Raw genomic sequence first — 27,706 nt, forward strand, 5'->3', positions numbered from 1 at the left:
GCCCCTACGCCAAGGGAATCAAGACCTATTAACACACATAGCCACGTTCAATGGACTCGTAGTTGAAGCAGAATGGGCAGTGGAGAAGAGAACCACGTTATTTCATCGGGGATTGCGGGGGGAGCTCAAGGATGTTCTCGCACAAATAGTGAACCCCCCGAAACACTGCTCAGAATTCATTGACCTTGTTGTTCAACTGGATCATAGGTTGCAGGACCGAAGAGCAGATCGAACCAGACCGGACCCTCACCCTCTTTATGTGCGTTCAAAGGACAATATTGCCCGTACAACGGAAGGTTCAGGAGAACCAATGCAAATCGGTGGGGGTCAGATCCCCCTTGACTAAAGCGGAAAGGGATAAAAGGAGACAGCAGCAGTTATGTCTGTACTGTGGAAGGTCAGGTCATTTCCTTAAAGAGTGCCCTGTGAAGCCACCGAGGAGGATGGTAGGGGCCACGGACAAGGAAGATGCCATGAAGGAATCGGAAAACTCCCCAGCCCGGCAAGTGTAGGGGTCCACTTGTCGAGCGAAGAAAGTGAACTACAGACCTCCCATTTTGCACTATCATTGGTCTTGATCAATCACCAACATCTCGGATGCACGCAGTAAGAGCATACATTGACAATGGAGCCATTGAGAATTACATCGACCAGGATCTTGCGGCAAAGATGGGGCTTCCGTTATGCCCTAAATCAACCACCGACACTGTTACCACTGTCGACGGCACGGAAATAGCTTCTGGTCCAGTATCCCAATGCACTGCAGCTTTAACCCTTCTGTGCCAGGATGGACACCAAGAATCTATCGTTTTCGACCTCATTAAGGCACCACAGTTCCGGTTGATTTTGGGAATGCCATGGTTGGTAGCTCACAATCCTCAAATCGATTGGCGAGCAAAAGAATTGGCCTTTCCCGAGACTTGTGCCCACACATGTTATCGCCAAGAGAAACAACCAATAGACACCAGAACCTCCACGCTTGCGACTGTGGCAATCGGCACCCTACCAAGTGAATACCAGGACTTTCAAGATGTCTTTCAGAAAAAACAGGCTAATACCCTGCCACCGCATTAAACATACGATTGCCAAATCGACCTGATACCCGGCGCAAATATCCCTTGTGGGAGAATTTATGCACTCACGGAACCAGAAAACCAGCACCTGAAGACCTATCTTGACCAATACCTGGCCAACGTGTTCATACGTCCCTCGAAGGCTCCAGCAGCCAGTCCTCTATTCTTCGTTCCGAAAAAGGATGGGGACTTGAGAATGTGCATCAACTATCGCGCACTGAACCAGATTACCGTAAAAAAAACGCTATCCCCTGCCACTGATCCCTGAATTGCTTGGTCAAGTCAAAGATGCAGAAATCTACATAAAACTAGACCTGAGGGGGGCCTACCACCTTGTTCGCGTAAAACAGGGGGACGAATGGAAAACTGCTTTTCGCACCAAATACGGCTTGTACGAATATCAAGTAATGCCCTTTGGCCTTTGCAACGCGCCTGCAGCATTTCAATACTTCATGAACAATGTCCTACGGAAATTGATTGATGTCTGTGCTTTAGTGTACATCAATGATATTCTAGTATATTCTGCATCAAAGCAGGACCACGTTAAACACGTCCGATCCGTATTGGAGAAACTCTGTCAACACCAGCTCTATGCCAAGCTCGAAAAGTGCTCATTCCACGTCTCCGAGGTGGAATTCCTGGCCTTTATTCTCAGCCCGAATGGAATCCGAATTGATGTACACAAGGTAGATGCTATCCTGAACTGGCCATCCCCAAATTCATTCAAAGGGGTTCAAAGTATGCTGAGTTTTGCAAACTTCTACTGCTGGTTCATCCCAGGATTTTCGCAAATCGTGCATCCCATCATGTCATTGCTAAGGAAAAGCAACAAAAAGTTACAGTGGACAACAGAAGCCGAGGAAGCTTTCCAGGAACTCAAAGCAAGATTCACATCTACCCCAATCTTAAGCCACCCTCGCCCTGATCTCCCATACATGGTGGAAACGGATGCCTCAAGCATGGCTATGGGAGTCGTCCTCTCACAAAAGGACCCCGAAACGAGCCAGTTACACCCTGTTGAGTTCTGGTCACGTAAATTCACACCCCTGTCATGATGCCTACCTCCAAGGAGCCAGGCCGGGCCCAGCAACCCCAGAGGCAGACATCATTTTCCCCAGGGAAGTCTCAGCGGGCCCAAGTCGGGGCCCTTTGGACTCAGTCCTGGCGCCTTAGGCGCCAGGCTCATAGCTGACCCCAGTCCTGGCGCCTTAGGTGCCAGGCTCATAGAAGAGGATATGTGTTTAAGTGCTTGGGTGCACACTTACCTGATGCAGACCTTGCTGCTTCATCCAGGCCCTCTTGAGGCCTGAATGGGACTACTTTACCTGTAGGACTACTTCACCACCCGGGTGTGGTCGGGGAAGGATACATACCTGATTGGTGGAAGGATACATACCAGGAACTTCTTCCAAGGCTATTTAAACCCCACCCGAACAGCCACACGTGCTTCGCGTTGTTCTGCACCTAGCAGCTGGACGCTCACCGTGTCAGCTCCTGCATCCTGACTTCAGCCACGCCTGCCAGCACCCTGGAACACCTGCAAGGGGAGAAAGGAAGAGAATAGGAGAAGAAAAGCCCTTACCTGCTAAATCTGCATCCCGGAGTCATTTCTCCAACGGCCCTGAAAAGGAAGACATCATTTTAAAGGCATTTTGTTTCGATCGCTGCAGCGCTGCATTTTACTCACCTTTGCAAGGGGCTTCCATCTTCAGCAGCGATCTTCCGGATTCAGCTACGCCCCGGCGCCTAGAGGAAAAAAGACAAGAACAAAGGTGAGAGGGAGAAAAGGAATAAGGAAAGCTCAGTTTCCTTTTAAGTCTTACCTGTTGGATTATTCCCACTGCATTTCGGGTCCTGCCGCTTCCTGGCATCTCCGGACCCCGGCCCCTAGGGGGAAAAAAGACAAAGACATTGAATGAGCGAATGCAAAGACATTACCTGAGCGCTCATCCAGAACTGTTTCACTTCGGGTCGGCGCCATATCTCCGGCACTCCGAACCCCGGCCCCTAAGGGGAAAAAGACATAAGCATTAGCGCTTGCTGCAATTAGACAACGAACATTATTATTAAGCTTGAACTTTTGAACAGAACTTTTACAGCACCTTACCTGAACAGTCAAGCTTACCTGAACTCCCATCAATCCTCAATCCAGTGAAGTAACTTGGTTTCAACGCGCCCCTGCATCAGAAGCAGGATGGAGAGCTCATCCTTCCAAACCCTAAGGTGAGGCTTCACGGGGAATCGTGGAGGAGGTATCGTGGAGAGTTGGAAGGTAGTGGGAGGCTTGAGCATTGTTCCACAGTTGGTAATACTCCCTTTTCACGCACAGGAGGGTATCCAACGAGCCAGGGAAGCCAGAATAGAGGGGCCCTTCCTGTCCATCTTCAGAGTTCTGCGCCTTTGACGCCGCGCCTCCGTGGGAACCAGGTGAGCGTTACAACCCCCTGAACTCAATTACGCTATCACAGACAAAGAACTCCTGGCCATTAAGTCAGCCTTTAAGGCATGGCGGCACTACCATTTGGGCGCCAGACACACAATCACCGTAATAATTGACCACCAGAACCTCCAGTACCTAAAAACGGCAAAGGCCCAATCCTCACGACAACTACGTTGGGCTCTTTTTTTTGCTGAATATGACTATGTGATTACATTTCAACCAGGGGTGAAAAACAGGAAGGCCGATGCCCTTTCCCGTTTGGGGATGGAAGAGCAAGGGTATCAGACCCCTGACCCAATAGCAACCATCCCGAGTGACAAGCTCCTAGGAATCACAGCAACCATAACTCAGAAAGAATTACATGAAGAAATCCAAAACCTAATGAGTCCGGAGCAATTACAAGCGTGGAGTGCACAAGGAGAACATTACATGATAAAAGATCAGTTGCCCTACTTCAGCAATTGTTTATTCTTACCAAACCAAGAACTACGAGAACAAGTCATGTTTGGTTATCATTATTCCTTGATCGAGGGCCACCCGGAATCGCTAAAACCCTAGCCAAGGTAAAACAAAATTATTGGTGGCCCACGTGGCGTAAAGACATTATCCAATTCATCCTATCTTGTGGAGTGTGTGCTCAAAACAAGTCATCCAAGCAGAAACCGGCTGGGCTATTACAACCATTGGAAATCCCAACAGCACCCTGGCACACGTTGTCCCTCGGTTTTATTACTGACTTGCCACCCAGTCAAGGGTTTAACACTATTCTTGTGGTCGTGGACCTATTTTCAAAAATTGCACATTTAATTCCTCTTATGGGGCTCCCAAATGCTTCCACTCTGGCAAAGGTATTTCTTGAAGGCATTGTACGGCTCCATGGGTTTCTTTCAGTTTTGGTCTCAGACCGAGGTACTCAATTCATATCTAACTTCTGGAGAAAATGCTGCTCTATGGCCCAGATCGACATCCGGCTATTCACCAGTCACTATCCCCAAATGGATGGTCAAACTGAGAGGACAAATCAGACGCTCAAGCAGTATCTGCGCTGCATGTTACACCAAGCTGAAGGAAGCTGGTTCGACCTATTATGGATAGCTGAATATGCTTATAATAATTCCCTACACACCAGCACTTGGCAGACACCCTTTGATACCATGTATGGCAGGCACCCAGGTACTTCTGAGTTGGACGTTCTGTTACGCTCACCTGGACCCCACAGGGGTGTCGATCAGACCCAGACAGCTGCGGTCTCCGTCAACGTGATGCATAGTGCAGTGAAGACTGTCTGGACTGGCCCGCCTAGTCTTGTCTGCTGGACCCGAAGAAGTATTTTCCTGCAAGTGGAGACAGGGATTAGCCACCTGTGGGTTTTAGTGATGGCCTCCCAACTGTTCTCGCTCTCCCCCACTAATCACCTCAGATATCCCCTTAGCAACCTCACCTTATGTTTGTAAAAGATGAGCTCTCCATCCTGAGTCTCTTGCAGGGGCGCGTAGATACCAGTTACTTCACTGGTTTGAAGGCGTTGGGAGAGTTCCGGTAAGCATTGACTCTGAAGTCCCAGGCGGGATTGGAAGGTATCAAGTTCAAAGAGTTCAATGTGCCCGATGTTCACTCTTGTCCCCTTCCTTTCCTTAAATTGCAACTGAGTTTGTGAGAAGAAGGTCTCGTAGCTGCTGCTGGTGTTCAGGTAAGAGTCTGTGTTACCCAACGCTGTCCGGTAACTATTGCATGCGTTAACGTGTTTTTTGTCTCCCTCTTTACATATGCGGCATATGAAGATATGGAGAATAATACCGCCGGTGGTAAATCAGGTAAGTCTATGGTGGTAAGAGTTATTTGTTGATTCCCTTGGCTCACCTTGTTATTCTTGTGCCCCTAGGTGCCGGAGTACGGCGAAGAATTGATGGAGACAGTGCCGGATCGAAAGATGCTGTGAGAACTGGTGAGTATGGCGCCGTGCTGGAGCTGGCGAAGCGATGCATGCAGGACTGATGTACTTTCCAGGTCGGGAGATGAAATGAATCCGGAATCAGGTGAGGAATTTGAAATAAGTTTGTTTTCTAACCTTGTCCTTTTCTTCCTCTTTATTCTAGGAGCTCTGGATTCGAGGCGGGCGTGGCAGAAGACTGGATGCTGGCTGCAGGCACGCGGGCGTGGCAGAAGACTGGATGCTGGCTGCAGGCACGGTGAGAGTCACGCTGCTGGATGCAGAATAACACGAAGCATGTGCTGCTGTTCGGGCGTGGTTTAAATAGCCTCCAAAGTAGTCCCAGGAAAGAAGTTCCCCAGGACCACAACCGAGTAAAAAATAGTCCCTGTAGTAAAATAGTCCCATCCAGGCCTCACGTTGGCTTGGATTTATTTGCAGCATGGTCTGCATGAGGTAAGTAATGTCTATGAGCCTGGTGCCTATGGTGCCAGGACTGATTTTTATTATGAGCCTGGTGCCTACAGCGCCAGGACTGAACCCAGACAGCCCCTAGCTGGGGCTGCTGGGGTTTTTGTAAATGTCTGGATGCCTGCTCCTGGGGCTGATGGTTTGATCGGGATGCCCGGGGGTAGGCATCATGACAGCACTCCCCCCTCCAAGGCCCCTCCTAAAGTTGTTCTTCCCCTTGGCCCTGGTTTGTCTGGGAAGTTCTGATGGAATTTCTTCACCAACCTAGGCTCCCATGACCTTTCCTGTGGTCCGTAACCTTTCCAGTCGATTAAATAAAAAAGTCTTGATTTAACCAACTTAGAGTCCAGGATATTCTTTACCTCGAATTCAGGTTCTCCATCTATTAGGATGGGGTCAGGTGGTTTGGCAAGTCTTGTCCCGGGTTGAACTGGTTTCAGAAGTGAAACATGAAAGACAGGATGGATCCGCATATTAGAGGGTAATTCCAACTTTGACGGCCACCGGGTTGATAATGGCCTTAATAGTGTAAGGTCCCAAATACCTAGGCTTAAATGTCCGAGTTCCTTTTAGAGGTATGTGTTTTGTAGCCAGCCAAACTTGATCCCCATTCTGATATCGTAGAGCATCGCTTCTATGTTGATCAGCATTTTTCTTATATTTCTCTTTCGCTTGTTTCAAATGTTCTGTTGCCTCCTTAAAGGCTTGTGTAATAGTAGAGTGTAAATGACTAACTGCAGGCATTTCTAAGCGCTGAGGCGAATCGAGTTCTGAGGTTCAAGGGTGATGTCCGTATATGGTATAGAAGGGGCTTTGTCCGATTCCAGAATGTACTGAGTTATTGTATGCATATTCGAAAATCCATAAAATATCCTTCCAATTGCTTTCGGTCTGGTGCAGCATGCAACGTAGGTACTGTTCAAGGGACTGGTTGGTCCTCTCCGTTTGACCATTGGTCTGGGGATGGTGACTGGTTGATAACCTCACGTCGATTTGCGCCAATTGACAACATTTCTTCCAAAATTGTGAAATGAATTGACTGCCTCGGTCAGAGACCAATACGGAAGGAAATCTGTGTATTCGAACAATGTTTTCGAGGAACTCCTTGGCCAAAATTGAAGCGGAAGGTAATCCTTTTAAAGGAATAAAGTGGGCCATCTTGGAAAAAAGATCCATAATAACTAGAATGGTGTTAAATCCATTACATGGAGGTAGATCTGTAATAAAGTCTAAAGACAAGGTGTGCCATGGTGTAGGTGAAATATCCAAAGGTTGTAAAAGGCCAGCGGGTTTTTTCTTCTGGCTTTTGTTTTGGGCGCAAATGCCACAAGACATCACAAATGACTTTACGTCTTTTCGCCAAGTGGGCCACCAGAACTGTCTCTTAATTTTCACTTCAGTTTTTGCGATACCTGGGTGCCCTTCCATCAGGGTGTCATGGTAATTGGAGATGACTAGTTCTTGTATTTCCTTGTGTGGTAGAAATAGTCGTCCTTCATAGTAAGGTAGGTCATTGACGACTGAGTAGTCCTGGCCTTTCTTTACCCAGTCCTGCAGGGTTGCTGGATCGAAGAGTTGTTGGATTTTTGAATGAATATCTTCTAGTGTCTGTTGAGTAGTTATGCCAAGAATTCTTTGCTCAGGAATTATTGGCATCGGTTCCGGGGTTGCATATGCTTCTCCCATCCCTATTCGGGATAAGGCATCTGCTTTGCCATTTTTGCAGCCTGGTCGATAAGTGATCACGAAATCGAATTCAGCAAAGAATAATGCCCATCGAAGTTGTCGCGATGTTTGGGCTTTGGCTGTTTTTAAATACTGCAGGTTCCAGTGATCAGTGATTACGGTAACGGCATGCCTGGCACCAAGAAGGTAGTGCCGCCAAGCCTTAAAGGCGGATTTGATAGCGAATAGCTCTTTATCCGTAATCGCATAGTTTAACTCAGGCGCTGAGAACTTTCTGGACCAAAACGCTACTGTGTGAAGTTGACCAGTTTCAGGATCCTTCTGGGACAGGACAGCTCCCATGGCTAAACTGGATGCATCAGTTTCTACTATGCATGGAAGCTCAGGGCGTGGATGCTTTAAGACAGGTGCTGATGTGATTTTCGCTTTCAGCTCTTGGAAGGCCTTTTCAGCCTCTTCGGTCCACAAGAAGCGTTTGTTTTTTTGCAAAAGTACTGTGATGGGGTGTACAACATGGGAGAAGTCCGGAATGAATCTGCGGTACAAATTAGCAAATCCGAGCATGCTTTGTACCCCTTTGACTGAACTGGGTGATGGCCACTTGAGAATTGCGTCCACCTTTCGAGAGTCCATTCGGACTCCCTTTGGAGTCAGGATAAATCCAAGAAATTCAACTTCCGTAGCATGAAAAACACATTTTTCCAATTTTGCATATAACTTGTGCTGGCGTAGTTTCTCAAGGACTGCACGCACGTGCTTAACATGGTCTGATTCTGAGGAGGAGTACACTAGAATATCATCTATGGCTACAATGACACAGACGTCAATGAGTTCACGAAGGACATCGTTCATAAAATACTGGAAGGCTGCTGGTGCATTGCACAACCCGAAGGGCATCACCTGATATTCGAATAATCCGTACTTGGTGCGAAAGGCAGTCTTCCATTCGTCGCCTTTCTTGACACATACTAGATGATATGCCCCTCGGAGATCTAACTTAGTGTAGATACAAGCATCCTTTACTTGGTCTAGTAATTCGGGGATCAGAGGCAATGGGTATCGTTTTTTTACTGTAATCTGATTTAATGCGCGGTAATCTATGCACATTCTAAGGTCACCTTGCTTTTTTGGCACGAAGAAGCAAGCTGAGGATGCAGGAGACTTGGAAGGATGAATAAAGCTATTAGCAAGGTATTGGTCCAAGTATTGCCGTAGGTGAAGATTTTCAGGTTCCGTGAGGGCATAGATTCTACTGCATGGGGGTTGTGCACCGGGTAGGAGGTCGATTTGACAATCGTATGATCTGTGAGGAGGTAATGTATTGGCCTGTTCTTTCTGAAAAACATCCTGAAATTCTTGGTATTCCTGAGGTAACTGCACGATTGGTTTAACGACTGTAGCCAGGCCTTTGTTCAAAGTTTTCTCCGGGTAACAGGTGTGTGCACAATCCGGGAAGGTTATTCTCTTTTCTCGCCATTCTATACAAGGATTAAGTGTTTCCAACCATGGCATCCCAAGTATTATCTGGAACTGTGGGACTTTGATTAGATCAAACACAATAGTCTCTCGATGCCCATCTTGACTCAACAGTGTCATCTCTGTAGTGTAATGAGTTACAGGCCCCGAGGCAATCTCAGTTCCATCAACTGTGGTGATGACATCCGAAGTGGTCTTTTTGCAAAGAGGTAGATTCATCTTTGACACCAATTCGTGGTCCATATAGTTTCCTACGGCCCCGCTATCTATGTATGCCCTTACTGTGTGCATACGCGATGGCTGCCTGGGATCAAGTAGGACCATTGGGATGATCAGATGCGAGGTCTGAGTGTCCTTCTTTAAGCTCGGCAAGCGGACCTCTACGCTTGTTGGGCATGGTCGTTTCCCGAATCAGGCTGATGTGGCTTTTATCAGCAACTCCTACCACCTTCTTGGGTGGTTTTGTAGGGCAATCCCATAGAAAATGTCCTGAGGTTCCACAGTACAGACACAACTGCATCTATCGTCTTCTTTCTCTTTCCTTTTGAGTTAAGGGTCCTTTAACCCCCCCGATCTGCATAGGTTCAGATGCATCTGTTCCTTTGGGGGCAACGTTGGGTTTAACCAATACCCGATTCTCGAACTTAGCTCGATCAGTCTTTCGGTTCTGAAGTCGGCGGTCTAGCTGGGCCACTAAGTCTATAAATTCTGTGCAATCCTGAGGTGGGTTCACAACTTGAGCTAAGACGTCTTTGAGTTCTCCCCGAAGTCCACGATGAAACAATGTAATTCGTTTTTCCTCCGGCCACCCGGTTTCCACCACCGACCTATTGAAGGTTACAATATAGGTTAGCAGATCCTGGTTACCCTGTGGTAAGGATAAAAGTTCGTTGTCCAGGGCTTGACCCTGTGAGTGTCTGGCGAATAGCTTTTCCATGCTCCTTTGAAAACCCTGAAAATCCCTGAGAAGAGGATCATCCTGGTTGACTAACGGAATGGACCAATGCGCTGCGCTGCAACTAACATATGACAATACAAAGGCTACTTTGGCTTGGTCATTTGGAAAGGCTCCCGGTCTGCATAAAAAGTGCAAGCGGCATTGGTTCATAAACACAGCAAACCTTTTGGGGTCCCCAGCAAAGCGTTCGGGTGGAGCTAACGGAATATTTCCTGGTAAAACCACTTGCACAGGATTGCTTGATGAAACGTGGGTTGGTTTTCCCCCATATCCAGGTAGGGGTGTTTGTCCAGCTTGGTTTTGCAGTAGTTGCCTAGCCAGATCATCAGTGCGCTCCTTTGAGACAATCAGTTCTCTCCTGAGTGCATTAGTCTCTTGGTGAGCGGCATGTTCTTCCGCCCTAAGTTCCCCCAATAATTGGGCCAGTTGGATGGTTTTCGAGGTTTCCATAACACCCGGGTGGGTATTTTTAGAAAGGCTTTGTGTTCTGTTATGCTCACCTGGACCCCACAGGGGTGTCGATCGGACCCGGGCAGCTGCGGTCTCCGTCAACGTGATGCGTAGTGCAGAGATGACTGTCTGGACTGGCCCGCCTAGTCTTGTCTGCTGGACCCAAAGAAGTATTTTCCTGCAAGTGGAGACAGGGATTAACCACCTGTGGGTTTTAGTGATGGCCTCCCAACTGTTCTCGCTCTCCCCCACTAATCACCTCCGATATCCCCTTAGTAACCTCACCTTATGTTTGTAAAAGATGAGCTCTCCATCCTGCGTGCTTGCAGGGGCGCGTACATACCAGTTACTTCACTGGTTTGAAGGCGTTGGGAGAGTTCCAGTAAGCATTGACTCTGAAGTCCCAGGCGAGATTGGAAGGTATCAAGTTCAAAGAGTTCAATGTGCCCGATGTTCACTCTTGTCCCCTTCCTTCCTTAAATTGCAACTGAGTTTGTGAGAAGAAGGTCTCGTAGCTGCTGCTGGCTTACAGGTAAGAGTCTGTGTTACCCAACGCTGTCCGGTAACTATTGCATGCGTTAACGTGTTGTTTTTCTCCCTCTTTACAGATGCGGCATATGAAGATATGGAGAATAATACCGCCGGTGGTAAATCAGGTAAGTCTATGGTGGTAAGAGTTATTTGTTGATTCCCTTGGCTCACCTTGTTATTCGTGTGCCCCTAGGTGCCGGAGTACGGTGAAGAAATGAAGGAGACAGTGCCGGATCGAAAGATGCTGTGAGAACTGGTGAATATGGTGCCGTGCTGGAGCTGGCGAAGCAACGCGTGCAGGACTGATGTACTTTCCAGGTCGGGAGATGAAATGGATCCGGAATCAGGTGAGGAATTTGAAATAAGTTCGTTTTCTAACCTTGTCCTTTTCTTCCTCTTTATCCTAGGAGCTCCGGATTCGAGGCGGGCGTGGCAGAAGACTGGATGCTGGCTGCAGGCACGCGGGCGTGGCAGAAGACTGGATGCTGGCTGCAGGCACGGTGAGAGTCACGCTGCTGGATGCAGAATAACACGAAGCATGTGCTGCAGTTCGGGCGTGGTTTAAATAGCCTCCAAAGTAGTCCCAGGAAAGAAGTTCCCCAGGACCACACCAGAGTAAAAAATAGTCCCTGTAGTAAAATAGTCCCATCCAGGCCTCACGTTGGCTTGGATTTATTTGCAGCATGGTCTGCATGAGGTAAGTAATGTCTATGAGCCTGGCGCCTATGGCGCCAGGACTGATTTTTATTATGAGCCTGGTGCCTACGGCGCCAGGACTGAACCCAGACAGCCCCTAGCTGGGGCTGCTGGGGTTTTTGTAAATGTCTGGATGCCTGTTCCCGGGGCTGATGGGCTTGATCCGGATGCCCGAGGGTAGGCATTATGGCACGTTCCTACAACCCTGGAAATGCCAGCAGTCAAAACCTTGCACACAACCATTTCTCAAACCTTTAAAAGGCCAGCTGAACACCTACTTCAAGCTAATAATCGCCAAAAGAAGTTTGCTGATCAACACCGAGCAAAGGCCCCCAACTACCAAGTGGGAGACAAAGTCTGGCTGGCGTCTAAACACGTGTCCATTAAAGGAACCCGAACTTTCCATCCAAGTTACCTGGGTCCATTCACCGTCACCTCTGTGATAAATCCTGTGGCGGTCAGACTAGCTCTGCCGTCAAACATGCAGATTCATCCTGTGTTCCACGTGTCTCTCCTTAAACCTGTTCAACCTGGGACCCAGGTAGCAACGCCACCGCAGCCAGTAGTAGTCGCCGAGGAGCCAGAATTAGAAGTCAAGGACATCCTGGATTCAAAGTACGTCAGATCCAAATTATACTACTTAGTAGACTGGAATGGGTATGGTCCACAAGACAGGACATGGGAGCCTTGTGAGTACATCCATGCACCTCGCTTGCTTAGACGATTTCATCAAAACAATCCAAACAAAGAAGAGTCAACTTGAGAGGGGCCTTGGGGGGGAGTGCGGTCATGATTCTTGCCCCTCATGTCCCCAGCCTTCCAAGATGTCAGGCTGAAGCCAGGCCACAATCACATACATGGCCTTCAAGCGCCTCTCCATCCCTCCAAAGACCCACTTGGAGTCAGACTTGGCGCTTGTGGCACCAGACTCACTCACATAGGATAACATTGGGGATTGGACTTGTAGTGCATTGATGGGGACAAGATGCATGACCCCACATATTTCGGTTCCCAGAACTGCATGTGCAGTCTAGTCTTTTGGGTGTGGTTCAGCCCAGAGACACCTGGGATACCCAGAGACTATTTAAGCCACGCCCAGGCTGAGAAACATGTGGATCAGTCTCCAGTAGGCTTGCATCTTTCTTCTGCGCTCAGCTCGTGCAAGAACAAGAACACCGTTAGGAACAGCCTTACCTTGCGGCGCTTCTGCCCATCATTCATCGCTCCTTCGGTTCTGCGAGCATCTTCGGCTGTGTCATTCCCATTCAACTTTACACAGAGAGGATATTAGGTATGCTTCTAAAGACAACCAGGGGATGCAACTAGACACCTTCTAAATTCTACTATGCAAAGAGAGGATATTAAGCACACTTTTAAAATCAACTTTGCAGGGAGAGGATATTATGCCAATTTCTATGGTCAACTAGGGGACGCTACTTGGCACCTTCTAAATTCAACTCTGTATAGAGAGGGTATTATGCACGCTTCTAAATTCAAATTTGCACTGAGAGGATATTATGCACGCTTCTAAATTCAGCTTTGGACAGAGAGGATATTATGGACACTTCTAAATTCAACTTTGGACAGAGAGGATAATAGGGACACTTCTAAAGGCAACCAGGGGACGGTACTAGGTTATGCACACTACTAGGCACACTTCTAGATGTAACTTTGCACACTTCTAAAGGTCAACTAGGGAATTCAAGTTTGAACAGAGAGGATATTGGGCACACTTTTAAATTCAATTTTGCGCGGGAGGATATTGGGCACACTTCTTAATTCAACTTTCCCAGACATGGAAAATGAAATGGATCCTTTGTTCTTTTGTTTTTTAAGTATGCCATTTGCTTACTTTTCGTTTACTAGCTAGTGATATTTATATGCCTGGTGTGAGAGAGGTTAGGACTCTCTGAGAGCTATAACAGGTAGAGAGCATTAGAAGGACTCAGGTTTCAATCAACGGCTCCATGATGTAGAAGGTTGCTCTTATCGACTTATTACATCTTCCACTTGACTTTGTCTCCCCTCACTTCCATTATCATGTCGAGACCTACCCCAAAAATACACCCTGGATGGAGCCTGTCTTCCTCTGCAAAACCTAAATATTATTTATAAAGATTTAATAAACTTTTGAAGAAATGGGGACCGACATAAAATTGGACTATTATTTAACATTTTAAAATATGTGTTATGCTCCTATCGGGGAAGCTAAACCATAAAAGGGCTGTGATAATTAATGAGTCATCAGACCACATGCAAAATCGTAGTTTTTAAAAATGTCTAATGGAGGAATGAGTGGGTCCTTCCAAAAGGTAAAATAATGGCCAAAGCCCAATGGGGCACAGGGGGACTGCCTTACCCACACGACCCTTTATTTTACCTTAAACATACTGATACCATACTAAATCCTATACAGACAAATTGTTAAAACATTTTAAAATAATGGTCCCTGTTCTAAAAAAAGCTATTTCTATCGGGGTGTAGGCCAGCTGTTAAAAAGGTAGGCACAGACGTCCAAACCCCTTTAGATGCCTGCCCTTCACACTTTGCCTACAGTGCATTGAACACATCAGACCTACCGAATGTGCTAATTCATAATCAATAGTATGACACACTAACTCCTATTGTATTCAAAGCACCGTGTATATTTATTTTAATTAATTAATGTATTTATATTTATTTACGGCACACAAATCCCAGAGGCATCTAGGCGATAGTTACAGAAAGTGCATAATCACTTGGTGCATGAATACATATATGGTTACAGACAAAGTAGGTGGGAATACAGGACTGGCAGAGCCACTCCCCATGGTGCGGGGGCTGCATCAGGCAAGCATATGAGTCCGCTGCAGGGTGGGGGGAAGGAAAATTTGGGAGGTGCAAACAAGCAGAGCAAACTACACCAAGGTTCGAATTTGCCAATGAGCACTAGAATAGAACAAGAATGGGTGAGAGCAGAGTTGGTGGCAAAATGATGCGAGAAGCACAATGCCAGGCTCGAGATGTAATGGCTAAAGGGCGCAAGCTGCAAAGCTGCCAGATAACAAAAAGCTGCAAATATGGTACTACGAGGGGAAGTGGGGAGTGTGGAATAGGTTAGACATTGGGTTACGAATAGGGTGTGCAAGGATGCGGCAAACAGAACCCCAGTGGGTCTGGAACTTACTATGAAGGAGGAATGTCCGGTGAAGGGTGTCCCAAGATTGTACCGCTTACTAGATGGTGCTAAGCCAGGGGAGGATTTAACGTACATCAGTAAATGGGAGCGTGACTTGGGGGTAACGATTACAGAAGACGAATGGGGGCAGATCTGGATGCGAGCACACAAGAGCTCCCAATGCTCCATATTTAAGGAATCGGCACATAAGATCTACATGCGGTGATATATGACGCCATACTGACTACACGCTATGAAGCCTGTAATTCCATCTGCATGCTAGAGGGAGTGTGGTCAGGTAGGGGACATGGGGCCGAAAGCAAGGATTTATTGGAAAGAAACCCAGAGTTATATATGAGAGATTCTGGGGATACAGTTTCCATTGTATATGTTGTAAAATTATACAATTTGCCACAGGCCTAAAATGAGGAGGTATGGCTTCTTTGTAGGACTGACTGAAATTGTGTTCCTGGAGAGATGCCACAGTCTGCTCCTTCTGTGACTGGGGCCCGGCAGAGAATTTCCCTTGAAACGCAGAGCTGTCGTCCTATAGACCTACTTCATTATGAGAAAAAAACGAATATTTTACAAAACCTAAAGCATGATAAATGATGACATTATTATTGTACATTAAGAAAGGGAAATGGATGTAAAGATACATAATAGATAATAATTGAAAAAAGGATGGATTGTTCTTAACACAGGACATGTTTGACGAGTGAGGTAAAAATTAACATGACAAACCCATACACTGGGACTCTACAGCAGGTTTTAATGAATCTTTTGAACTACTGAAGTAGGGTTGAGCATTTACAGCAGATGTGTCCATACATGAACGGCACACGTGATTGTATTCAACACATAGCTCATTTAAAGGAATGTCCTCAGAAGCCATTCATATATAAACTGATGTTTGACATTTTCTACAAAGTCCAAAGGAGCATGGACTGGACACGGAATACTTACCAGTACATGTGGGGGCTGTAGGCCAGGTTCTGCCGATGCAAGTTATTTCCTTCGATCCTATCAACGTATAGCCGGGATCACAAATGTAGGTCGCTTTATCATAATTGTAAAAGCTCGTTTTCATGGCAAGCTCCGAAACTCTGCCGTTCTTTGTACTGGGTGGCCGAGAACATGTTTCTTTTGCTGTATAATGAACACAGGAATTCATCAGCATACGCCCCCCCATGATTTGGCAATGACATATGTTATAGTTCTGTTTGTTTAAGATGGGTGATAGTACTCCTACCTGAAAGACCATATAAATAGAAACAATACACAAAACAAAGCATTGCAATATTGAGGTGCTTTTTACTAATGGTTAGAGGACCAGGTGATAGTGGAGATAACTCAATTGAGTTTTAACAAAATAGATGAACACAACATCATGTTCAAAATACTTCTCAGGGCTATTGGCATGGATGGCACACCCTTTGATGGATGAAAAACACCCTACAATATCGCTCCTGTGTTGTCAATATAACATAACGTTGACTTTTGAGTGATTGTTTGAATTTTGATTTCTAGTGAGAGGTCCAAGGGAAGGGCCCCACTAGAGAAAAAAATTGGAAATGTGACTAGTGCACGGTGGAATATGAGAAATAGGTCACGAAGTGCTTGGGAGAAGAGAGTATGTGCTGGAGTGTGTACGGCAATGGAGTTTATTTGTGATTTATAAAGTGATATTTGCAACACAAAATTACCTTGTGGCAGCCAGTCAGAGTTAATCAAAACCAACAATAAACAAGCTAATGCAAGTGATTAGTATACATTAGGGACCACATTAATAAACGAAATGGATAGACCACACAATTGAAGTAGTTTCAGAGTTGCAAATACCAAAGGACTTTGTAACCAAGCAACCTTACAAATGCATATCCTTTTACCCTGTCTTGAAGCCCAGCAGTGAGGCAATAAGGATGAAAGCTGCAAAATTCTTATTAACGGTGTTGACCAAGAAGAGACTATTTGTGGACACCCATTGCAGTGGTGTGGGATTATAAATGTCAATATTCCACAAGATGGAATAAGATCATTCCGAGAGGTAGGAGGTAATCCAGTTGAGTGCTGAGGCGTAGATGCCTATCTTGGAGAGGGTAAAAAGGAGGGAGGAGTGGTCAACAGTACTGAAGGCAGGAGACAGATCAAGGAGTATGAGAATAGAGGAGCCATTAATGAGTGCAGAGGTGACAATGTTCAGTACATGTTACAGTGCTGTCTTCCTGGAGAACCTTTTGCAAAATCTAGGATGAGGGGGTTGCATAATCCCTTGGATTCCACATATCTAGTTATATGATTGAACATAACTGTTTCGGGACCTTTACTAAAATCCGACTACCAGGAGGACCTAGGGTCTCACTCTTCTTGGCAATACATATCTCCACTTCTAAAACAGGCCTGTACCACACAAGGTAAGGTAGCAATGGCTGAGCAGTCAGGCTTATCTTAGGAGGGAGAGAGGGCTGTAGGGAGGTACAATGAACTTCAGCATACATATGGTCCAAAGAAACACTTACACCCACTGTTATATGTTAAAATAATGGTTTATTCTATATATACACACATAAGTGAAGAGACGTCTTCGGAAAGGTAAGTACTATTACAGTTAGTAAACACAAAGAGAAAACCAATGCAATACTTTGGGTAAGTAAACCACAGTATAAAAGATGTATATTTGCAGTTCAAGGTAAGCAAGAACATCTTAGTAGTACACTTTGTAACATATTCTGTTTCAGCAATAATGCAGTTACAGAACCAACGGTGCAGGTAAGTACTTCGCAACACTTGTTATATTTTCTTTTTACAGTAGCCTATTGCTTCCGTAGTCTTTCCATAACTAGACATGAGTGTTCTCAGAGGCAGAAGGGGACACTGGTGGTCCAGTTGTCAACTGTAGACAACACAGGAGCAGGCACAACTGAAGGAAAGTCAGAGTTCCAGAGGATATCTTTGGTAACAAGTAAGTACAATGCTTTGAAGTCGGTAAAAGGGTTCAGGAAGGTTGGTAGGATCCCCAAAGGCTCAACAGCCTTAGTTCTGGGTGAACGTGGTTGTTTAAACTCACAAACTCACAAATCACACCCCAGCAACATAGGAGCGGCAAATCAACTCTAGCTAGTTTTTTTTTTAACTTGAGTCAGAGTACCTCAGCAGTGAAGAAGATGAAGCAGACGGACATCTTCGTGACAACGCAGCTGCAGGATCCGATAACTAGATTCTTGGTCTGAAGAATGAAGAAGGGACACTGGAAGATGTTTCTCTGTAGCAGTCGAGAGGAAAGGCTCACAGCCAACGATTCTTCTGAGTTTTTTGTGGTTCTGTGATCTTTTCCAGGACACCAGATGAAGAACGGTTATCACTGCTTAGATTCAGGATGCTCCTTCAGTCCAGCACTCGGTTCGGAAGGCTTCGAGGTGTGGAATCTTGCCTCGTGTGATCGAGCAGGAGCTCACCAAATTGTCAGGCAGATTCAATCTTCGGAAGATGTTGCACTGCACTTGAGTCAGAGGTCCCAGAGTATTGGCGGTTTGCAGCCCAGGAAGATTGCAGCTCATCGTGGGATGGCTTGGATTGCAGGACGTCTGAAGGCTGATTGTTCCCACAAGCCCAAAGGTAGGAGTCGTCCTCTTCAGAGCTCCTCGGTTGAATGGAAGAAACTGAAAGCACAGCAGCGGTTAATCGGCAGGCTCTAGCGGTCACTTGGATGTAGCTGAGGGCATTTTCTCCTCTTCTTCCTCTTCTGTTATTATTCCAGTGGTCGACTCATCGTTGTGCACCAGGAATCCAACCTCTTATCCAGAAACTCAGCCAATCAGTATTCATGCTACATTCAAAATCTGGGGTGTGTGGCTATCCTTACAGGACAGCCAGCCTCCCAGTTGGAACTGGTTTGAGGCAGGCATGCCAGAAGACAAATACCAGCAGAGTTTCGGGATGCTCCCCCTGACAGGTGAGTATTTGGTGTAAATGGGTTAACAGGAGAACAGGATAGGGTGGCTGCACATGCACAGGATGGGAGCCACATCAGAAGGTGAGTTTGGGGAGAAGCACTTAAGACTGAAGTAATATGGGCAAGTGGGTGGAGCAAAAAAGGATGAAGGGTAAAGAGGGCTGCAAAGTCTGAGGTTTTAACAGATAAGCCACATGAAAGGCAATTAGTAAATGAGGGAGAAGTAGAGTAAGCACCGGTGTCGGTCGGCAGCATGACCTCAGGGGATAGAGCCGAGTTTTCAGAAAATGGGACCACACTGACCCAAGCTTCAGGGAAACTGCTGGCAAGCTTGAAGAGTATGACATCAAATTCTGCTACCTCACTAAGTCCTGGTTCACTACTTATAATATAGACACTGTAAAATCTTTGCAGGTTCTTCAGGGTCATCGTAAATAATTAACTAAAAAAAAATGGATTCTAGTGTAGCCTTATTTTTCCTGCTTCCACTATGATTGCTAGGGGGACAGGGATGTCAACACCTACCTCACCAGTCTAACTATCTACAGGCTCGCTGTGGACACCTCACTTTTCTGTAAAGAATGCTCTGACATAATTTCAAGCATCCAAAATCTATCTCTAAACATATTCCAGGGAATTCAAAGCCTGTTAGGACAAACCCTAAGAAAAAAAGTCACTACCTTTTTGCACAGCTCTGTGATGTCATGATACTCAAATCTGTCCCTCCTCACACACCCACATGAGTGGGCATAACATAGATGTCTTTTATCAATTCACCTGTCACTTTCCAACATTATCACCAAAGCACTGCTTAAAAAAGGTCACTCTCTTCTGACAGCCCACATGGCCAAACTGGGAAGATGGCTGCCTCCTGTATCCTTGTCTAAGGTTGGGTTCCTTTGTGCAGGTCAATGAAAAGATTATCCAGGAATGTCTTTGCATCCATCTTCTTTCTTAGTATGGACCTTTTTAAACACATTGGATGTACTTGCTTCCATAGTGATGAATAAGAACCCTTCTCCCCGAGAAATGTTATAGTTGATTTGACTCTGACCGGGGAGATGGACTAAAGTACTTTAACTCTCCTGCCACAAAATCAAGTCTAGGAAGGACACGCTAGTTTGAGCATACCACATGAGAGGCTACTTGTGTACTACCAAGCACAAGTAGAAAAACGCCCTCTTGCACAACTGAATTGACCTGAAGACCAGCACATCTATGGAAATGTCTAGGATCCATGGAAAGATACGTGCACAGATGCATGCTCTGGCTTACATGTCAGCTCACAATTCCTTGCAGACAGCATGTCTTCCGTCATGGAAATGCTTATATCAGTCGAGACGACCATTGCTAGCCATTCAAAATCCATTATCTCTTCCGCCCGGGTATAGAAGCTAGCCCTGCATCCTCCTTGTATTTCTTCATACTGGTAATTCCAGCAGATCCCATGAATATGGTACAAAATATGAAGGCATCTGCTGACAAGGTTTTGCCTTGCCGAGCCAGCACAATAAAGGACACTATTGACATCAATCACATTCCTTGACTGCCTCTGCAATGGCTCATCACATATTAATGTTTTTCCACAAGAGCTAAAAAAAGGACCTCAACATTTCATCTCATTAAAAATAAATCTGATGAGCTTGCAAACTACTGCTCTGCTAACTATTGCCCTCTTGCTATTAACCCATGTATTGGCAAAGTCACTGAGAAGATGGCAATTTCCAACTCCCTGGTTTCAGTGAAGATAATGGGCTGTTTCATGTATCCAGCCCTCTAGAGGAAGAAGTCAGCACTCCTGTATATGAGAGTGGAGCTCACTTAGTCCTTAAGCAGTAATTGTCCCGTCATCCTCACCTTCCTAGACTTTTCCACTGATTTCAGTACTGTCAACTATGCCACTCTGCTTGACCATCTAGCTAGCAAACTACATTTGCATCAAAGATATAGCCCAGAGTTGGATATCTGTCTTCCTCCTGGACAGAGGGACGCAGGTTAGGTCTTACTCTTTATCAGCCTACTATCTGTAAATGCGGGTTGAACGAATGTTCCACCCTTTCCCCTTGACTCTTTAACACTTGCCTCTCCCAACTAGCTGATCAAATCCCCAGCTTCTCCTTCACCTTTCAGTTGTATGTCGATGAAAGACAAATTGTCTTCAGGATGTGAGTCGACTCTTCTCTAACCCGCAGTCTGAGTACCTCTTGATTCCCTTCTGTCCAATCCTTGATGTTTGGTGTCTGAACACTGCCAAGACTGAAATGATTTACTTGGGCTCTACCATTCCTACTTCCTTACTGTTTCCCTGGCCTTCCTCTATGGGCACCCACCAATGCTCGTTCCTATGGCCAGATGCATAGGGGTCAGCTTTGTCAGCTCACTCTCCATTGCTTTTCTAGAGATATCCAATAAATCTTCTTAAACACGTTCTTGTTTAAAAATTGTTTCATTGTTTATGGTTTTAATAAAACCTTTACAAAACGTCACAGCACAATAAAAGGAATGCAAGTCATAACGCATTCTTATCTCGGTTCCTATGAACGTAAAACATAAAATAGCATTTCAATCAACATGAAAAGATACATAGTACAGATAGAGCACCAACTTTGTTTTAGACAGAAAACATTACGGAATATTTTAAACAAGCAATAGGAAAGGGAAAGGGAAATAAGATAAAAATAAAAATATAAGTTATAAGTTTGGATTAGAACAAATTAAATAAGAAAAACAAAATTACCAATGTCTGAAGAAAGGAAAAGATTTGTCATCAAGTAGCTACAATATTTAAATCAACAGTATGGAACAATGCCTCCTCATCGAGTTATATCTGAATGCAATTACCAGTCAAAAGAGGGATCTAATGCCATATCCTCTTTAGCGCCTTTTAATTTCGCAGAGAAAGCAATATCAAGCAAGACAAACAAATTAGTTATACTAAGCACCAGCCGTTGGCCAGAACCCCACATACATCGTTCCCACAATGACTCTTTCCAAGTAGTGGAATCAGTGTGCAGAAATTAGCCAAATGACACAGTTCTTTGTTGCTGAAAAAATGGGCAAAATATGATTAGATGTTTCAAGGTTTCCAACTCATTACCTTGAGTGCAGAAGCGACATCTACCGCTCGACTTGTCAGCAGCTATATGCCCCCCACTGTTGTAGCTTTTCATTAGTAGTTAGTTGGTTCAATTTAAAACGTTTCTCGCCATATTGCAGGGAAAGATTTCCAAATAGCGTACACGTTCTCACTGTTCTTACTTTCCCTCGAAAGGTGAAAGTGACCAGGGCTCTGATCCTCACATGGGTATTCTATCGAAACAGTCTTTGCCTCAACCTCCCCAAATCTGTACTCCACCATACAAAACAGGGCGGTCAGAGTCACTCTTGGTATTAGTCTTAGTGAAAACATTGCTCCCACATTGGGATCCTGTTAATTACTCTTTGTTGGTGTGTGGATCACCTTTAAAGAAGTCTGAGTTATCAATTGGACCTATTACGGAATGGGGCCTGGATACCTCCAATGTAATGTGCACAGTTATTGAACGACCACACCCTTCAGATCCAGCTCATCCAGGTGACTTGTTGTCTGCTGGTCTAAGAGGAATACGTTTGTGGCAGGAACATAGGTATCACTGGGGCCTGCTTGTGGAAATCGTCCACCTTCTGACCTCCATCACAAAAAAGCCACATTTGCTTCAGTAAGGACACTCGTCTCTCCTCTTGAGGGAAGACGTTGACCCATATGTTGGATTTCCGACTTCACCCGTTTTTTGGCATGCCTCTCTTGGGTGGTCCCCGGTAAATTACACCTGGACCTGTGTCCTTATATTGGGCTCGACTAAGGTATGTTCCATAGGCATGGGCCCTGCACTTATCTGTCATGTTTTCTTTTACCAGTTATGTTGTGCCTCTGTTCTGAGAATTGTCTCTTGCATCACTCTGCAAAGCTTACTGTGGTGCTCTGTTGTGACTATGAAATCTGTGCATTCCCACTGTTCCCCTCACTGTTATGTTTTGTCATTTGCTATGTGCCTCACAGCACTTCTTTTCCCCTCGCCATTGGTACTTATCCAACCTGAAAGCTAAAAGGCTGTGAAGATTTTAGCTCTCCCTGTCCCCTCCCATCTAGTGTTGACAGGAAAGATGGCACCATGCAAATCAATTATATGCATTTAAATGTGCTGGGGTTCCCAGCCTGGGAAGATAGAATACTCCAAATGATATGAATCTTTTAAAGACCCAATAATGCATACCTGGATTCATGCCTGGACCTTCGTCGGAGCATCTTAAGAGATCATGACCGTGACATTCAGAAGTATAGCATTGGCCATTCCAGGAGAATCGGTCAACCTAAAGAATGTTAGCACTGTCTATTCATCAGGACCACTGTTGCTACATGTGTACTTGCAACAAAGGTATGATATGCAATCAAAGGGGAAAGTTAGCTGGGAGTTAACTTTTGTCAACATTTGTCCATTTGCTGAATAGTACCAGCTTTTGAATTGTGGCACAAATAAAGCTTCAACAAACAAATGCTGCTACATTTTACAACTTTATTGTAAAGCACAACAAAGAAGAACTGACAGTGAGGTCCTGTACCGCAGACACATTAGGGAACTGTAAAGCTTTGTTCCAACAACTACCCAGAATTAGTGTGAAGCTTGTACAAGACAACCGTGTTTTTCCCACTCACACTGAACTCTGTAATCACAGTTAACCGTTTCTAAACTATTTTCAACCAAATACTGCTCACCCATATCTTTTCTCAGTTCTAGGGTGAATTACTTAGATGTTTCTGTTATTACCTGCTCTGTATTTACCTAGTCGAAGTTAAAGCATTGTTTTTGACAACCAGGCAAGCACATCCTGTTTATTCAACATAAAAACACTTTTATACCTCTTTCAAATGCCCCACATACCCTCCTAATAAATGTAGCTTTGATGATCAACTCCACCTAACTTAGATGAGAATGATAATTAATTTAGATGTCAACAGCCTGGGCACCATTGGTAGATATGTTATGCTCTTTATTAACAACAATAACGCACATATTTAAAAGTAACAGACAGCTCCCCTATACTTGGTACTTGTTTGATACCCCTTCATTAAAGGTCATCAAGAGGAGCCCCTTGTATAATAAGGGGGACTAAGGTGAACCAGAAAAGTACAATCCTGGCTCCCTGTTGGATTCTGTCAGCAAGGTTTTCTGGAAGATGATGCTGGGTGGAAGAAATGTGAACATGCGTTTTTCATTAGAGTTTATTGTGGTTCACCATGGGTGGGTGGACATGTTTGAACAGAGGTGTAGGTTAACACATCTGCACATCAAATACTTTCAACTACAATAGGAAGAGTATTTTCTATGGGTTTGTCAGTGTCAAGGCAGTGTGTGACTGTGTTTGCGGTGACCTTTAGTCTGCACATCAAAGCCAGCACACTGGGCCTCATCACAAGTTTGGGGGTATCTCGGCAGTGAATCCACCTAGATACCACCAAATAGAATTACCATTACCGCCACTTGGTCCGGCGGAATTACGTCCAGATTACAAGGGGTGGTAGGCAGTGTTAGTTCCCATTAATTGGAGTCCACAGGACTACATGGGGATTTCAGCGGAATTTCCGCTGGTGGTAATTCCGCCAGTTTTGCTGGTTTTGTGGCACAAAGTCATATTGGTGGGCCAAATGTAAACATCATAGAGTTTCCCTACTTATGAGGGAGTTAGGAAAGTGTCAAGGCCCATGATCTTTCTAATTTGTTTTATAAACAATGCAAATGACTGGAGGTGAAAGCAGATGCTCCAAAAATAGGGAAGATGAGTGTACAATCTCTGCTTCTTGCTGGAGAAGCTGTCACATTTCTACAGACAGAAAATGGCCTCATCAAAATGTCAGACGTTTTTAAGAAATATTGTGGATGCAAGGGCTTCTGTTTCACAGGCAAACACCAGGATAAAATGAATGAGGCTGAATGTTGTTACTTGGCATGAAGAACTAGGCATTCTGTTTTGTTCCTCAGGATCCAGGAGTTGACAGTTGACAAACATGTTATCACTTAAACCAGTGGTCTGCATCCTGTGGTTCTCCAAATGTTTTGCACTACAACTCCCATGATCAGTCACCAATGTATATGCTGTCTAGAACTGATGGGACTTGTAGTCCAAACATCTGGAGAGCCAAAGATTGCAATCCCCTGACATAAACAAACACTAGGAGTCATCTTACACGAACCCCTTCAGTGCCAGGCTATTATGCAAGTCTAGGCAAAAAGGACGAGCATACCCGTCCTTGGCACTTAATGATGGACTATTTTTATGTCCTGTGGTTGTACCACTTATGACATAGCACAATAAAGGTCCTCCACACTCTATGGTAGTGAGCTGTGGCACAACATTAATGTGTGGACCTTACAGACAGCAAGATTCCATTTTAAAGTAAATCCTCATCACTCTTTCTTCATGAAAAGCTAGGAATACCTAGCATAGTTCATGAAGCATGCCATCTGGCTGGGTACTCAGATATGGGGGGCATACCTGTACATAAGCCCTGTGTATACCTGTAAATACCTGTATCTCTCTTTATAGGTCCCACATAACCACAATGGGAGCTTTCATGGAGCAATGGGTTTGCAATGGCTCTATCAAGGTTAGACTTTGGGATGCAAAATTTTATGTGAATAGTGTTTAGGATGCACCAGAACAGAAGGTGGCCTCCATTTATTCTGGAATTAAGCTGATCTAATAGGATTATGTGGAGGATCTGTATGGGTATGTGCTTGCTCAAATTCCAAAGTACAGTTACATTTTAATTTTAAAACAGTCCGGGATGTGGTACAATATGTGCCTTCTTGAAGAGTCCTCACATCTGTTCCCCGTATGTGAAATTGCACGTTCGAAAGTCGAGGGGACAACACTTACATGAATGTCACTGAATTTGTGATAACTAGTCCAAACAAACAGCCCTACTTCATTGTTTTGCTATGTTCACACAGGGCTGAAAGTCTAAAGTTTCTTTTCAGGAAAGACTTTATTAGTAATGGCCAAGAGACTCTGTTTTGGGTAATCAGCAATTGCCTTTAGAGTACTCGCTAATAAGCAGAATGTGGGGTGTAATCGCCAATGCTCGCCGATGTCCACTCCTTTTGGTTGGCACCATCCACCTGGGCATGTTTCTCCTACTTGTCCTTCCCCCCCCCATCTGCATGTCATCTTTCCACCCTCCATCTGACCACCCATCACCAGAGCCGCCTTACCTTGTGCTTATTTTCCAATCCACCCGGCTGCACTATCTTCTTGTCACTGCTCGTCTCATCGTAGATCCCACCAAGCTTTAAAGGGGCACTCTTCAATATTAGAACCTCATGTGATATGCTGGGATGCTAATTGCATTAAGCGCTGCATTCGGCTGCCAACTTGGGTAATAAAGTCTGAGCCCTTGCTGCACTCAGGCAGCAATGCTATAACAGCACAACAGACCCAGAAATACTTTGTACAGTCAGAAATTATGTTTGGGAAGAAAGGAGGATAAAGTGGTAGCTAATAAATTGAGCAATGATATGATATGATATGATATGGTATTTGTAACGCGCCTATACACAAGTGTTTCAATGGCTAAAGTTAGTTTTTGGGATGGACTGTGAGGACCACAACACACATGGATCATATTAGTTCATTTCCGTTAGCAATTTTAACATTTATGAAAAGTAATTTGCCTTCCACATATTAATGCATTCAGTGCCTGGTTTCTTTATACTCTGGTGCAGAGCCTTCTTATTTTAAGTTTCAAAATATACCTCTTTCTACTTATATCAATTTTTTAACATAATTGTGTAATTAAGTTAGGTTCCTTAAAAAAATGGAAACAAGTTTCTGAATGGAATTATTTAGAGTGTATATTCGGATGTGTTCGTGGGGAATGTGCAGAGCTGTTCACACACTAGTTGTGCATGACTTTTGTATTATTGATATCATAGGAATGCGCCTTTCAAAAAGTAGGCTAATGTTTGACATAAATACATATGCATATAGATATACTGACCGATGCACTGTGGAGGGGATGTCCACCTTCCATTCAAACACGTTATGGTTTCTGAGCCGTAAAGTATGTAATTTCTCTTGCAGTTGTATGTAACTTTATCACCATGGTGATACACACGCTTTGTTGCTGTTTCTACTGTGTTGAACAGTTCAGGAGGCTGTGGGCATTTTAGTCGAATCGCTATAAAAAGAAGAAATTATTAAAACATTCAAAAAAGTTACTTTTAGTATTAAATGAACCACAGCAAAATGCATATACATTGACCAATATTAGTGGCATAAAGTGATGAATTTTACTGAATTATAGAAAAAAGTATTCCTTTACAAATGTTCCTGGAATTACTCTGCTCTACCAAATAAACAGCCTATTGAATACCCAAGTGTCATGGAGACATTCTGAAGCATGAGGGAAAAATTACTCACCATAGTGACTGCTGTTCTAGTCCATAATGCCCTTTTCTCCATACTGATGGGAATATCACCTCAAGAATGAGGGTAGAACCTGAGCCTTCAACAAAGCAGATTCCATACACACAATGCACAGGAGCCAGGCAGCATGGGCCACAACACCCTTGTGCATCAGTCCACTTGTGTGTGACAAGGCACCAAACACGAATCCTTCTCTGCATGCTTATTTGAGATCGGCACACTGATTTTTAAGGCTATGGACTTTGAAAATATCCTGAAGGCCAACGTTACTACTTTGAGTGTCCAACTTACTATGCTCTATTTAGGGACACAGTTACAAATGGAATGGAATATCTTTTGATTGTAAATATTTATAAAATTCTGTCTTACTCGAGTCTGTCGCAAGTTCATGACTGAAAAGTGGTGGCATTCTTGTAGGTGAAT

The 27,706-nt window shown here is 44.8% G+C and overlaps 1 protein-coding gene across 4 annotated transcripts in view; it reads right to left on the minus strand.

Annotated features, from left to right (window-relative positions):
• LOC138538055 (complement factor H-like) overlaps positions 1 to 27,706 on the minus strand; it is a 981,558-nt gene that overhangs the window by 353,477 nt on the left and 600,375 nt on the right. For all 4 annotated transcript variants that reach the window (XM_069641504.1, XM_069641501.1, XM_069641502.1 and 1 more), the window contains exons 13-14: positions 26,856 to 27,035; positions 15,835 to 16,017 (exon numbers count right to left, since the gene is read on the minus strand). In XM_069641504.1, coding sequence (XP_069497605.1) covers positions 15,835 to 16,017; positions 26,856 to 27,035 — 363 coding nt within the window. The remainder of the gene's footprint in view (positions 1 to 15,834; positions 16,018 to 26,855; positions 27,036 to 27,706) is intronic.

The sequence above is a fragment of the Ambystoma mexicanum genome, chromosome 1q (assembly GCF_040938575.1).
Source record: "Ambystoma mexicanum isolate Mex_15411 chromosome 1q, UKY_AmexF1_1, whole genome shotgun sequence".
Classification (NCBI taxonomy): domain Eukaryota; kingdom Metazoa; phylum Chordata; class Amphibia; order Caudata; family Ambystomatidae; genus Ambystoma; species Ambystoma mexicanum.